Genomic DNA, 14,444 nt, shown 5'->3' with positions numbered 1-14,444 from the left:
TTGATTTAATAAACCCAAATCTGAGATCGAAATTTCTGAATTCTGAGGGTCTGACCATTGATTAAAAGGTTATACGCATGTTTGATCCGTTTGGGCTTGAACCCCGATCCAAACCCGAAATGTTATATCGGGTTTGGGTCCAAATAGCCCGATTACGAAAAAGTTGCACTCCCGCTTCCACGCTTCCCATTTTGAAAGCAAAAACCTCTCTCTCTCTCTCTCTCTCTCTCTCTCTCTCTCTCTCTCTCGTCTCGCCTAGGGTTTGCTGAACTCTAAACCGCCATTAATGGAGATTGAGCTCCGGAAATCTGACCGCGAGGATCCTCTCTCGGGATTCTCCGCTCTCTCTTTCATCCCTCAAACGCTCGGCGCCGCGGGGCATGCAGAAGCCTCTTCCTCTGAGTCATACGATTCGGAGTTCTTCAAAAGCCTCTTCAAATCCGTGGTAATTTTCGAAGTTAGATGCTATCAGTACATCTCTCACTTATTGCAATTGCCGCTCTATGGAGATCACAGTCGCCGATTCCTATCACTTGACCTTTGGATATTGATTTCAGATTGGTTTCTGTGATGTAGAAAGTCGATTTTATTATTATTTGAGTGTTGGGTTCTTGAATCTCGTGGCTTTGAGTGGCTTTAGTGAAATTGGGCCCAGTAAAAAAAAACAACCAACTCCCTTTGTACTTGTGCTTGTTGATTATCATAACATAGATTAACAAACTCGTGAGGTGCTTTCGAAGTTTAATTTTGTATTGTGTGTCCTTAAGTTAATCATTTTGGGTCGACAACTATCCTAGAAATTTTTTAAACTATTGCTGCTCAAAAACATGCCTTGTTAACAAATTTTTTGGATGGTGCTGATTTGAAAACCATCTTTAGCCAGATCCCAAGTTCAGTAAAACGAAAGTAGGTATGAATACTTGGAACAAACAATTTTTTCAGTACTTGTGCCAGAAATTATTTAGCTCTAGAACTCTGTCTGATGTATTTGGATTATGTAGATTACTTGATAGTAACTATTAGTGAATTTGCGCCCCCCCCCCCCTCCATCAGTTTTTTTACTGCATACGAGAGTATGAACTTATCATAGTTCTATATAAGAACAGGCATCAAAAGGCTCTACAGATTTTTTAAAGCAATCTAGAGAGATTATGAAGAGCTACCCAGACATTCGCAATGTGTACTCTAATGATGGAGACAAACCTGCTGCTGCAAATGCTGAGGGTCGTCCCCAAGGGCGAAGACCAGCATTAGGTCGTAAGCGAGCTCAGTTTTCTTTGAAGCCCATCTCTAGGTAATTTATTTATGAGGAAGTGTTCATATTACACATTTTTGTTCCTTTGTTCAAGTTTCACAAGTCTCATGAAGTTCTTCAAAACACTGCTTTGTGGTGGTCATCCCCTATGTTAGGTCCATAAGACACCACAGCTTTTGGTATATAGGCATTATGAACTTAGTTTCTTTTGACTATTGCAATTAACTCTTAGTACTTGAAAGTAGTACTCTGTAATCACCATATGAATGAATGAATTCTTCAAGATGAGTGGTACCATCCTCATCCTACTGGGAATAAAGATTGTTTAAATGGGCTTCTTGTCTATTAGAGTACTTGCCCATCAGCTATGTCAACTTGTTTAATAAGCATGATAGAGTGGTCAGCAAGCCTTTTGTTTGTAGATCTCTGAAGAAACTGTATTATGTTATGTGGCCGCACTAACAGGAATTCTGCTTCTCTTTTGGCAGTCAACCCGTGCAAAATGTAGACTTTTCTAGCATAGATAACATTGCAGATCCAGAAGAATACTTCTTGGCCTTTGAGCAGCTTGAAAGTACTTCTCTTATGATTTCAAATTTTTTATCCCTATCTAGTAGGCAGTAGCTAATAAACTAAATTAACTGCTGCTGTACTTTTTGTTTGAAATCTAGAAGCTGATAAAGAGCTAAAGAGGCTACGAGGTGAGGTCCAGCATCACCGTTCTACACTTGCTCGTGAACGTCGTCCTGGAATTCTAGGGTATCTTTGTTTTTTCTTGGTTATTGCTTACAATTCCATCCTCATAATGTTCTAAAAGAAAACATGTGACTGTCAACCAGCCCTCTATGTTGCTGATCTTCTTTGCCTTCTCTTCTTTCTCTTTCTATCTTCTTTCTTTTGGCTTGATTATAAAGAATATACTGACAATAAAGGGACATATTGTCTTATCTTACCTCATTGCATTATTCCTGCTACTTAAAAGTACAATTGTGGTAGTATTTACTAGGCATCACTGGTGCAATCTGGCTAGTAGGCACAACGCCACAACATCAATAATGTGCCTGAATTATTTTCACATCCTCCCTCCCCAACTAACATAAAGAGAAAAAAAGGGCAACTATTATTCAGGTATTTGCAATTTGCATATTTGTAGTCTCTTTTTAGTGAATATTTTTCCTTGTTTTGGCTAGCCATTGCCTTAAACTTAAAAAGAGATTTAAAGGTATTGAGGTTAATGGAACTACTTTTCTCCTTTCCTTCTACTCTTTTGAGAGATGTAATTCTCCAAGGAATTTCATAATATCATGACATTGCATCATGTACTATTTTGGTAAATCTGCCATTTAGGCACCTATATATGCTGGCAAATCTAATAGTATAAGCACTTATGTGTTGCACGTTGTGCCCCTTATGTTAGTTGTTTCTTTGAATATTAATGTGGTTACTAGCGAGAGTTACTGCAAATTACAATGCTTTATATAGGGGCATTTGTACAAAAAAATTCTTAGTTATCAAAATAGCAAAATTAGGCCCTTGTGCACATTTCTTATATAAATTGTATGCATTTTATTTTAGAAAAGTGTGCATTTAGTATAAAAAATGAGCACGTTCAGTTTCAACTGTCCAATCTTGTTATTACTAAAATCCGAGATTCTTTTTCTACAAATAGCCCGCTTTATATTCCCATTGTGCAACTAAATATTTTTGCATTAGGATATTTACATGGACCTTTGTTTTCTTTTCCTTCTGTTAGGAGGAAAGCTAGCTTCAAGTATAACTTTTCGGATAATGTTGATATTGTTGAGTCCAATGGAGTATCGCAAGAAGAAATTCTCAATGGAAGGGAGTCTACTGCATCTAAAACATTGACTGCTATGGATTCAACTGACATTGGGCATCCTAAAGAAGTTGAGCTGCCTAATTCTAATAATGAGATCTTGGATGTTACTGAACCAGAAGGTTTCTTTATTTATCACCATAGCTATTCTATTATTGTCGAAGTGTGTTTACATTAAGGTATTTTCTTCCCATAGGTTCTGTCCCTGAGAAGGAGAAGTTTAATAATATTTTAGACAAATTGCTGTCTTCATTCAAAGATTTGGATGAAGATGATGGGACAGCTCTATTGCGGGAGAGCTTGCAGCTCAAGTCAATTGCTGTAGAGAAAGTACGCCTACCTGAATTGCATAGTATAAGGAGAGATGACAATAGAGCATTAAATAGTATGGTTAATAGGAAAAAGTTGGAAGACTCCCAACGTCCAGAATCTTCAAGAATACTATTAGGGACTCCACTTGCTGCAATTTCGACATTGCAAAGGCGTATATCAGTGAAAGATCAACCAGAAGCTGTATACTCAGTTACCCCTAATGATAGGATACCATATCGTGGAGATTCTTTTATTAGTATAGACAAGGAGAAGCAATCTCCTTCATGCCCTGGCTATTGTGATAAAGGTAACTTTATTGCTCTCTGTGCTCCCATTACCATGATGCTGAATGAAATATATTGAGCTTGGCTGACAAATCACACCTCAGTTTCTGAAGCAGATAAAAACATGGGCAATAAGGAGATACATGAAGAAAATGTAACAGAGCTTGCCCCATGTGCAACTGAATGCTGCACAGAGAATAGCTATAGCAAATTTGACAATGACATATTTACATTTGCTGGGCTTAATGGCTACTTGGAAAAGGAGGTATTTCTGATAATGAATAAGAACTTTATTGATGTATCCATATTATCCTGATATCCTATTGCATGCTTCAGGGAATTGACATGCAGTTAGATGCTGCAGTCTCTGAACAGACTGATCATAACATTGAAGATCCAACTTCTATTTGTATGAATCTCGGTGAAACAAAAGGATTGTCTGGTGCAATTATAAGTGCTGCTCCAGATTTTACTAGTCATGGAATGGATACTGATACTATTGTTCATGGACCTGATGGCACTTCTCAAGAAAAGGCAAGTTCTTATACTGCATGTGCATGCTTCTTGTTATGCATACCCATGCTATGTTTCTTAGTGTAGTTAACATTGAATATCTGATACAATGTCCAGGTTGCAATTGCGGGACAGGGAGAAAGTATGGAATTTGTTGAGGTTTCCAGAGGTACAAGTTCTGGTGCGATGTCAGCTTGTTTATGTGCTTGCATGTTGTCCAATGTGGAGTACCACTTCCACTTGTCAGCTTCATACTCTATCCTGCATATAAGAGATGAGCTGTCTTTGTTATAAAATATGCATGCTCTAATGCCAGCGATAGAAAGTAATGGCTTGTTATGATATTCTGCAACAATTGTAGATGTTGTCTAACTTTCCAACATTATGTTTGCTTTTTGTTATAATTGAGAGACTATGCAATGGGTTACTATGTGTTTTCTATATTTCTGATATCTAATTGTGATATAAATCTTTTTTGAATTAAATTTGTTGTAACTCGCTAGAATATGGACCACTTATTAAGCTTTTGGCATATATGATGCTCCACGCAGACAACTCAAGTGCATATTTGGTAATGGTGGCTTTTGATTTGTATTATCTTGGCAGATCATCACAGTCAACCATCAGCGACAAGTCCAGCGAGTGTGCAATCAGAACATCCACATGTCATGCCAGATGAAGATAATGAGGTTGGTACATTTCGATCTTTTAAAAATCCTTTTATATTGTTTAATGAGCTAAGTGAGAGGAAGTAAAGTGACTTGCACATTTTCATCTTCCTTTTGAATACTATTAATTCAACCAAAGGTAATAAAAATGATCATCGCGTCACTTGATTAGATAGCAGACCCAACATTACGATTTGTTGTCTGAAGATTGAACTGATGAAGTATGTAACATTTTTATGTTTATGTTCTTTGGCTCGCAGGGACAAATTCAGGCGGCTTCTGCAGTATCTCCACTTAGAGGAAAGAAAGATAAAGAACTCCAAAGAAAACAAAAATTGCTTTCAAGACGACAAAGCCTCGCAGGTATTATTCTGGACCAGTGAGGCTCATTTACACATTCAATATTAGTTTGTAGAGTTTTCCCTAGTGTCTTATTTGTTAATGTCATGATTAATTTTTGCCTTTTGTGCATTTTAAGATGCTGGTCTGATGTGGAAGTCTGGTGTAAGGCGAAGCACTAGAGTAAAGTCAAGACCATTGCAATATTGGCGGGGGGAAAGATTTTTATATGGACGCATACACGACAGTGAGTATCACATTTATTGACATTGTTGTTTGGTGGAAATTCATGTATTTCATGCATTTAACATTTCTTGTATAACATGCTTACTTATATATTTGAAATGCACATTTATCTCAGAGTATATCATTCACTTTATCTTTTATATTTCTTGAAACCTATTACTGCATTCTATCTATGGTAGTTTTATGGTTAGTCGTGACTGGACACAACTATTAGAGATGATTGGAAGGCCCTTCTTCCATTGACACATGGCATTTCCCAATATAGATCTAAATGGAGAAAGAAGATTTATATGGCTAATTAGACCTGTGAAACAAGTTTATGCTGAGCTGACTGATCTTTAGCTTGATATCCTGGTGGACCTACTTTTCTCACTGTACCTGATCCTGTGTTGCCCCCCAACCAATGTGTGTATGCATGCTTGTTACACTTATTTGATTTATTAATTTTCAGGATTGAAGGAAGATACGATCATTGCAGTGTTCCTTTCCATGCATATGACTGATGCACTGTGGTCGAGTTTCTTGATGTATCTGACCTCCCATTGTGTTTCAGGCCTGGCAACAGTCATCGGGGTGAAGTCCTTTTCTCCGGCTAAAGATGGGAAAGATGCTGTGCTGAAGGTCAAGTCATTTGTACCTGACAAGTATGCAGATCTCGTTGCAAAAGCAGCTCTCTAGTGACCTTGCTTCTGTTTCTGGATGTCAACTTCTGCTCGTCGTTATCAGAGAGTTGCTTTCACTTCAAAACTTGTTAAGCTTTGGTAGCACTGTGCACTTCCCCAGATGATGTGTATTCACAGCCCTTTGTGTTAGTAACCATTTATACGTAAGGTATACCAGTATGATAATGTTGTATCCTTTTCAATGACTTTGCTAGTTTTGTACAACTGTGGAACTTGGAGGTCAAAGAGAGTCTAATATCAAATAAGCAGTTTGACTTTCTGCATGTCATTGCTCGACTTATGTTCTTTGTACCTTGTTCTTTCCTAGTTCCGATAACTGTACTGATGATCTCTCTAGACTGTTGTATTTTAATTACAGGTGATATATTGTTAACATAAGCTGACTAAGTCTAACAGTCCCTGAAATATAGCTGTACTTTAGTTCACACACCCAGAGAGCACCTAATCCTGATATCCACGTTAGGACACGGATTCTCTAGAATCCGGCTAGCATGACAGCTACAATTATCGGAAAGGAGTAAGCTACAACCTAGCCCTGCAGAATATCCATTTAGCCGTATCGCAGGCAAAGCACTTTTCAAAAACAATATAAATGTATTTGCGAGGGCAATAAAATTATGCTTCTAAAACTTTGTGTATAACTTAAGCCGGCTGTATTTCAAGCAGTTTCTTGAATCTTAAAAGTTGCATTACATAGAATAAATACATATTTCAATTGCATGAGGCTTCTGGACCTTTCTTTTTGTTACAAACTACAATCTGTCAACCAGTCTGTCTCCTTTGCAACAGGATGTTTCCCTGATATCTTTAGGAGAAGCATTATCCCTGCATCACCATTAGTCAACTGAACTGCAAAACAGGAATACCACATCTCATGACTCAATTATGAGGAAAGCCTCTAATTCAGGACAACTATTTTTGGTCGCTTATTGGGCTTTCTTTTCTGAAGTGACTCATCATTCACATCATGCGACTTGCCAGGATTGTCTAACTTAGATGTTGCTAAATCTTCATTGTTATTATCATCGTCATCGTCACTGTCTTCCTCTGTGTCAGATGATACGCCAGTAGCTAATCTTAGTGATGGCTGGCGGCCTCCTATGACAGCTTCCGCCGCTGCTACAGCTTCTGCAGAATGAAGGTCCGCAACACCCATAAGTAGATCCTGTAAATTCATTACAACCAACAATTTCAATTTGTGAAGAAAGCCAATAACTTTTCCAACATTTTCTTGATTACAGATATGATAGTTTCCAACTCATTTACCATCTCAATATATTCCTTCTCATTCCCATTAAGCACTTCTACGTCATAATCAGCAGGAGATTTATTCTGTAGTTAAGAATGAGATTGTTTAAAACAATGGGTGAAAGCCAACATGCAACATAGGATCTCAGGTTAAAGGGTACTTGTGCATCAAGCTTCAACTTTTCATTTGCTTCGGCCATTACTCCCAAGAAATCTTTCACTTTGCCAAGAACTGAATAAAAGTAAAAAAGAAAACAGATATAAGCAAGGATCTAGTTTCTGTAGCATAGTAACCCAATAAAAATGCTAAGAGCAATCATAAGTAAATAGTTACCATCCGAGAAGCATACATAATAACCAATGTATGGCATAAATGTAATTCAGGGATTATTATCATATATTTCAAATGCATGGTGTTATAAGTAGGAACTAGACAATATGTGAACTAAATCTAATTTATTGAGTATCCCTTCCGAACTACACAAGCTCTTTCATTGGTTCCATGGCATGATGTTCAATGACTTCATTCATCATGTGCGAATAAGTTATATGTCATTCATGGCCTCAATGGAGCTACATAGGTTGGCTCAGGGGAGTGCATATCATGCCAATGTTTCTCTTGTTGCATCATAGAATTGATGATAACAAACTGACATGCTCCCATGCAGCCACAGTTAAAATCAAGCTTAAAACAACTGGTTAATTGTTTCTCCATCAGATTTCTTTTCTATTTTAGACCCCTCCATACCTTCTCAGTTTCAAATTAAGACAGGTTAGCATGTGTTCAGAAAAAACTATTAATTACAACAATGACCTGAAGATCTACCTATTGTACTTCTGACAGATTTCTTTTCTATTCATTCAGTATTAAATCCCCCCACGGGCTCTCACCATTTCCAATGGTTATCTCTTACAAATGAAGTCACCTAAACTGAATCAAAGAGAACCATCAGGAACAAGAAATGGCATAGGAGGTGCTATAAATTTCCAACCCAACACCGATTCATTTATTAATGACCTTATTATCAATAATACACTATTTTCCATACTTCTCCATGAAAATCAAGCAACAGATTAGAGCAAACATCTAGTGTCCACAAACCAGCATATATCCTAGACAGCAAAGTAGGAGAAAAAAGCAAGACTCAGGTATTTCTAATCAATACCTTGGCTCTTAGGGACTTGGGTAGTGAGAAATCCTCCATTAGAGTCCCCATTTACTCGAGCTTTTTTCTCTTGAGTCTTGGGTGCAGGATCTTTGGCACCTAAAAGAAGGGTCTCTGCAATTTAAAGTTTTAAACACATATCAAAATATAAAGTGAAAAATTTCGTGATATTAACCAGATAAGTGAGTAGGAATAAGTGAGATCGAGGAGTGCTACCCAAAAGAGACGGCTTGGATGGTTGATCCAAGAGTTGCTTGCTCGACTCTGCCATTGCTCGCTTCTCTATAATGACTCACAAATGCTGATATGGGGATACAACAAATTCTTAAAAAGCAAGAAACAGATATGGGACGAATACACCAATAAATAAATAAACAAATAATATATTTCCAATCTATTGTCAGCCAATATAGCATATGATAAAAATTTCCAATTTCTCCTATTGTAATTGACATCAATTCTAACATGTTTCTCCTATTGAATTTTTGCAGATCGACATTTTATGCAAAGCGTATACTTACATCAAAGCATTGTATATTAACAGTCTAACACGATCGGCAGAGAGAGAGAGAGAGAGAGAGAGAGAAATAAAGAAGAAGAAGAGAAGAACTCTGCTGCATTAGAGGGAGCCCTTCCAGAAATTTGCAAGCCTGTACTAACAGGCTAACTTTAGTTGCAAGATTAAAAAAAAAATGGAAAGTAAGCTTAAATTAAGAATTTGCAGGTCTCTCCCCTGGGTTAGAGGGTACCCTCCAGAAGTTCTCAGAGGCGCTGAGCTGAACCTATGCCTAAGAGGGGGTTTGAAAATAGTTCTCAACCAATTGACGCGCCTCGGTTATAACCTCAATAGCTGTGTCATTGCCCCAAACGCAAAGAGAGCAAGAGAAAGCAGTAGAGCTTCACCTAGGTGTCTTCCTTAGTCACGTTGTAAAGGCAGAGAGAAAGAGAGAGGAGCAATGGAGCCCGAGCTCCTCGGAGTCGCCCGTCAGGTGAGAGAGAAGTGGTACGGTTGTCGTCGTCGGAGGCTATAATTTACTTCTCGTCGTCGCCCGTCGCTTAGTATCGCCGTCGGCTGTCGGCCGTCGCGTGAGAGAAGAAAGCGGACTTTGTGCTTCGATCAAAATGGAGGGTAGGGTTTTTAACCCTTTCCAAGTCATTTTATTTGAGCTTAACGGGTTAATTAAATGGTTAACGGATCGAGTCTCATTTTTGTTTCAAATTCGACCCGCTAAACTCTAATCAAACTTTGAAATGTATTAGATATTTATCTTTATTTTTTAAATTATTTTATTTTAATTCTGAGCTCCTCCGAATATGACTACGGGTCGACGAGAGAGACCAGGAAAGCGCTGAGACGGTAATCGGGTTGGATTTGTAGAGATCCGTACCCGGAGAGGGTTTCCGGGTTCCCTCTAAAGCCCGATTCGGATACAGATTCTGTTTCTTTCTTTTTCCACTTTCACCACCTATATTTCAGCCTTAAACTGCAAAAGAATTTTCTTAACATATTATACAAATTATCTCATCTTTTTGTAAGTATTTAGATGATCACAAAGGTAAAGAATTAGAAGTATACAGAAATTTGATTAGCTTTAAAGAATTATTAACATTCTTACACTACTCAGACATCTACTGCATCAGGGTAACTAATAGTTTAAAGACAAAACGAAAAGGCGAGACACCGATGCAAAACAATATTATGAGACTAATTTCTTGGGCTTTGCGGTAAACTATTATTGCATTGTGCAGCAGCAAAAGCTATAGTTTGATGCGCACTTTTCTATGTGCTTCATAGTATTACAGTCATCCATCTAAAATGAAGATAAACACAATTAATACCTGCCTCTAGAATTGTAATTTGAGTATAGGGTCCTCTAATGCCTCAAACAAATGAAGAATCATTGAGAAAAGCAATATGCTGTATTCAAAAGGCAATCCAATTCAAGATCAGGAGCAATCGCCACGCCTTAAGCTCTGTAGCAGCTGTAGATAACCGCGACAATCAGGATTTATGTACCTGAAAATGAAAAACTTAATTGGTCAGATAACAATTATAGTGGCAGTTCATGAATAGTAAAGGAAATTGCAGCAAACAAGAGGAGAGGGGATGGCTAGACTTGAGTACCCATGACGAAAGAGAAAGTCAATTATTACGAGGGAGCAGTTTGGCTTATAGAATTCTGTTCTCCGGATGATGTTGGCGACCTGGGTCACAGGCACTAATCGGAAGCTATCGACCTCTCCATCTGACAAAGTGATATATGGCCAGTTAACGGCAGCATCAAGGGAAGCATAAGATTGACAATTGGAAAAGGTAATGAAGAAAAGATAAGCTCACATTACAGAAAGATCCTGTTTTCTGAGAAAAGTTTCTTGCCTTGTTTAAAGAACTGAGGCAGTTACATTTTTATGTTATGTGCTATGTTTGTCAAAGAAGCTATCTATGATCTGTGCAACTTAGATTAATTCAACAACATGGAGAGAACCCCAAGAAGGACAAACAACATTTATATACCAAGAATTAACATCTTGATGATCTATTTATCACTTCATAAACACTAAACAGAAGCACTAAACATTCTGGAACAAGGGTTACATAATGACTTTCCAGTTCAGTTTGAAACTTCCCTTTTCCACAGGAATTAAACTGAAAGCTAAAAGTTTTGTGCCAAATGAAACACTGCTAGATAATTTCACAAATTCACTTGGAAACTAACCTTTTCAGGGGGGATGAAGAAAAGCTATGCTAAAGATTGATGATCAAGAGAAGATAGATTCCAGATTCTTATTTAAAATTGTAAAATAATTTGTTAGTATGTTTTGGTGTTGAGAAGAATTACCTTCATTTTTGGGGAAAAAATCTTCAGGAAGCTTCAAATCATAGCAGAAGAGAACATCCCTTTTGTACCTGTATCCTTCAATATCCATATAAGAAATTGCTCCAACAGATATGGCCCTGCAAAATTGTGGAATTTTAAATAATATATTTCCATCAAATCATGCTAAAATAAACAAAGAACAAATTTTTGAGAATGGCAAGTAATAAAGTGAACATGCTTATATGCATATGAAGTTGAGTCATAGAAGCAACATCAGTAATTATCTTTAAAACAACCTACTAAGTAACTTGCTTTCCCTCAAAATTCAGAAAGTGTTTGATGCATGGGTAGAAACTGGCCTAAGCAACAACACTACTGAACCCCCAACGAAAAAAATTGTATACATTTCTCTATCATGATGCAATTCATTACACCTTTTAGAAGCCAAGCACACTAAATAATTGAGAGTGAGATAGAAATTCACTTGTGAAAGATACTATACTTATTTGAAACAGATCTTGGGATTCCTGCTTCCTCTTCACATTCCTTGATAAGATTTTCCTTGCAAGTAATTCCATGTGGCTGGAGGTTCCAGAAAGGTGAATAATCAATATATTTTGTCAACACCATAGAGATTCTACCATATGAATCCATAAAGAATGAGGTACCAGTTGATAGCTAGAAACTAAAGACATGAGAGCTACTTTTCTTTTCTTTTCTGTTTTTTCGATGTACATGAGAGGTACTTGTTAAAGTAAGCAATTGATGCAAAACACCCTAAGTTTATGAGTTTACTACCAAGCCTCCGGCAACAAGATGATCGAGCATTCCTGGAAATGTTGGCTTCACATTGCTTCTCTTACCAATCCAAAGAAACTTCTGCCCATCCTTCTCTACGTATCCATTCATATGAACTCCATAAGCCTGCTTCAAAAATCACAGAAACAACTAAAAGAAGGAGAAGATATGAAATAATACTCTCATTTTTAAATATAGATGGCAAAAAATGGGAATGCACCACAAATCCATGAATATGAGAGAGATGGAATGAAGAAGATGAAATTTAGGCAGGCCTTTTGAGGAGGAAGATAGTTAGTTGTCAGAACTGAATAACGAATCAATTTTGTGCAGTTACTGCACATTATATCTCAAGAGATTAACTAAAACAATTTACCTTTCAGAGGTGGGATAAGAACCAGATTATAGACAATTCAATCCCAGAACTAAAGCATCCAAAACATGCTGGACTTTCTCTTGCACATGATTCTCAATAAATGTCATTAACTCTTTCAGCAAATTCCATTCACTCTTAAGAGAATTATATAAGTTAAAAAGAAATTCATGAAAAGTTATCAACAAGAAAGAATTAATTATATGTATCCAGTATGACAGACCTTTATACCAAAGTAAGGAGCAGCTGCACGTTCTAAAGAGAAGAATGTGGGCATTCCATATGATGATGTCACTGGGTACAGCTGTCAATGATGAATGTAATCAGTTTGCAGAGGAACATAGAAGAAAAGTTTAAGTATAAGAAGAGATTTAAATATTAAGTTCAAAAAATAAAATCTAATCGTCATTCTTAAATCAAGTTGATCAAGAGAAAGATAGTACAATCTGCAAAACACTCAACTAGCAACAGAAAAAGAAATAATAGACAGTAACATGCATGGTCCAGATTGGCAACCCGATAGCGGCAACCATATTAACAGTGCAGACTATGAGTAAAATATTGTTGTCATTATGTGGTGCAAAACACCGACAAAGTAATCTTAAAGATATAATTTTTTATAAGTACCTCATTTCGAATACCAGGAATCAGTTCTCCTAAACATTTGATGACAATTCCAACTGCTTGGGTTCTATCTTCTGGTGTTATAAGTGATGAATGAAGTGTGACATAGTCACCAACACTGGAGACCTCGTTATTCAAGACAACAGTAAAGACATCTTGGAACTCTCTTAGGTGCTCAAGAAAGCTGAATAATGTTCAGGGACAAATCAGTAGAAGCTATGATCCAAAAGACTTATTTTTAATATAGTGCAAAATATGATTACTTTTGCAGATTGCCTCAAAAAGTGGAACACCTTTTGTTCATTCATACAGAATTTTCAAGCATACCTTCCATTCTACTAAATTGCTCTTTATGATTCCATTAACCAAAATTAACCTTTGTTACCTAACAAGACATAGTGTTTTGCAAATGTACCTAAGATGAGTTTTTTGCGATAAAAGAGATTCCGAAATCTCACCCCTTATGCACGTATCCCACGATTTGATTCTCGATTAAGAAAGCAACGAACTCCGACCTCATCTCCTGCTCACAAAATCCAATCCCAGTTACAGAATTCACCTCCTTTTTCTCGATCACTCTAAAACTTCCATAGAAATGGACTCACAGATCCGCGATTGCACAAGCGAACTCGATCAAAGTACCCACGGAGATCCAATTCGTCAGCAACGGAATCGTCGGCGGCGACTCGAAGGGCATCTTCCCAGCCAAATCGCGTGGTCGAGGCGAGCGATCTGACTCTACTCACATTGGAGCGCAGGCCGTTCGGGAATCGGATTCTTGCGCGAGGTAAGACGTTTGGGAGAGGTGGGTTTCGGAGAAGGGCGAAGGCAGCGGAGAAGCAAGCGGAAGCCATGGAATTGTGAACGGAGGAGGTGCTGGGACTGGGAGCCTGGGGCACTTATATGCTAATTACATTTGCGAATAAACCCCTGATTTAAAGAGTTTATATTAAAAAGACCCGCTTGCTTTCGGTGGCTCACGGCGAGAACACTGACAGTATTATAACGGGAAGCATATTAAGCTCTCTTTTTCTTTAAGATTAATCACAATCTCGCAGGCCTAATCCTCCCCATAGATAGATTAGATAGTTAAGACAATCATTAAAAAAATTAGGCCGTAATAAACCCAGACAACCACTACTTTCTGTTAAGCTCCTTTGTAGTGCGATTGTAGATTTATAACAAATTACAATCACTAATACCCCTTTTATCACTCTGTGATTTCAGTGATAGTATATGACCATCTAGTATTTCCATCACTCCAAACATATAGGATAGC

The 14,444-nt window shown here is 37.6% G+C and overlaps 3 protein-coding genes and 1 non-coding gene across 7 annotated transcripts; 1 reads left to right on the top strand and 3 right to left on the bottom strand.

The window, feature by feature from the left end:
• Positions 1-197: 197 nt before the first annotated feature.
• On the top strand, positions 198-6,411 carry LOC140772958 (centromere protein C). 3 transcript variants are annotated; one of them, XM_073115228.1, is made up of 13 exons: positions 198-445; positions 1,107-1,294; positions 1,744-1,829; positions 1,927-2,014; positions 3,009-3,214; positions 3,289-3,711; positions 3,805-3,953; positions 4,025-4,222; positions 4,319-4,382; positions 4,808-4,890; positions 5,130-5,232; positions 5,348-5,455; positions 6,008-6,411. In XM_073115228.1, exons 1-13 carry the CDS (start codon positions 287-289, stop codon positions 6,130-6,132), a joined length of 1,980 nt encoding a protein of 659 aa, XP_072971329.1. In that variant the 5' UTR covers positions 198-286; the 3' UTR covers positions 6,133-6,411. The 3 variants fall into 3 exon arrangements, with proteins under 3 accessions (XP_072971329.1, XP_072971328.1, XP_072971327.1); XM_073115227.1 differs by having other exon boundaries at positions 3,793-3,953; positions 4,319-4,370; XM_073115226.1 differs by having other exon boundaries at positions 3,793-3,953.
• A 380-nt stretch (positions 6,412-6,791) lies between these two features.
• On the bottom strand, positions 6,792-8,909 carry LOC140774620 (uncharacterized). The gene is made up of 5 exons (XM_073117696.1): positions 8,768-8,909; positions 8,552-8,665; positions 7,547-7,617; positions 7,404-7,469; positions 6,792-7,302 (listed from the first exon to the last, which is right to left on the bottom strand). Exons 1-5 carry the CDS (start codon positions 8,820-8,822, stop codon positions 7,036-7,038), a joined length of 573 nt encoding a protein of 190 aa, XP_072973797.1. The 5' UTR covers positions 8,823-8,909; the 3' UTR covers positions 6,792-7,035.
• LOC140774619 (nudix hydrolase 20, chloroplastic-like) lies at positions 8,768-14,228 on the bottom strand. 2 transcript variants are annotated; one of them, XM_073117695.1, is made up of 10 exons: positions 13,771-14,228; positions 13,624-13,688; positions 13,169-13,349; positions 12,765-12,845; positions 12,169-12,294; positions 11,873-11,952; positions 11,392-11,507; positions 10,677-10,797; positions 10,433-10,568; positions 8,768-8,852 (listed from the first exon to the last, which is right to left on the bottom strand). In XM_073117695.1, the coding sequence occupies exons 1-9, from the start codon at positions 14,017-14,019 to the stop codon at positions 10,499-10,501; spliced, it is 1,089 nt and encodes a 362-aa protein (XP_072973796.1). In that variant the 5' UTR covers positions 14,020-14,228; the 3' UTR covers positions 8,768-8,852; positions 10,433-10,498. The 2 variants fall into 2 exon arrangements, with proteins under 2 accessions (XP_072973796.1, XP_072973795.1); XM_073117694.1 differs by having other exon boundaries at positions 8,770-8,852; positions 10,395-10,568; positions 13,771-14,226.
• On the bottom strand, positions 9,289-9,428 carry LOC140775233 (U4 spliceosomal RNA). The gene has a single exon (XR_012106720.1). It is a non-coding gene; the product is annotated as a U4 spliceosomal RNA (small nuclear RNA).
• Positions 14,229-14,444: the final 216 nt, after the last annotated feature.

The sequence above is a fragment of the Typha angustifolia genome, chromosome 13 (genome assembly GCF_048772165.1).
Source record: "Typha angustifolia cultivar Huaian chromosome 13, ASM4877216v1, whole genome shotgun sequence".
Lineage (NCBI taxonomy): Eukaryota > Viridiplantae > Streptophyta > Magnoliopsida > Poales > Typhaceae > Typha > Typha angustifolia.
The sequence above is the reverse complement of the archived record's forward strand: the minus strand, read 5'-3'. Positions and strand labels throughout refer to the sequence as shown.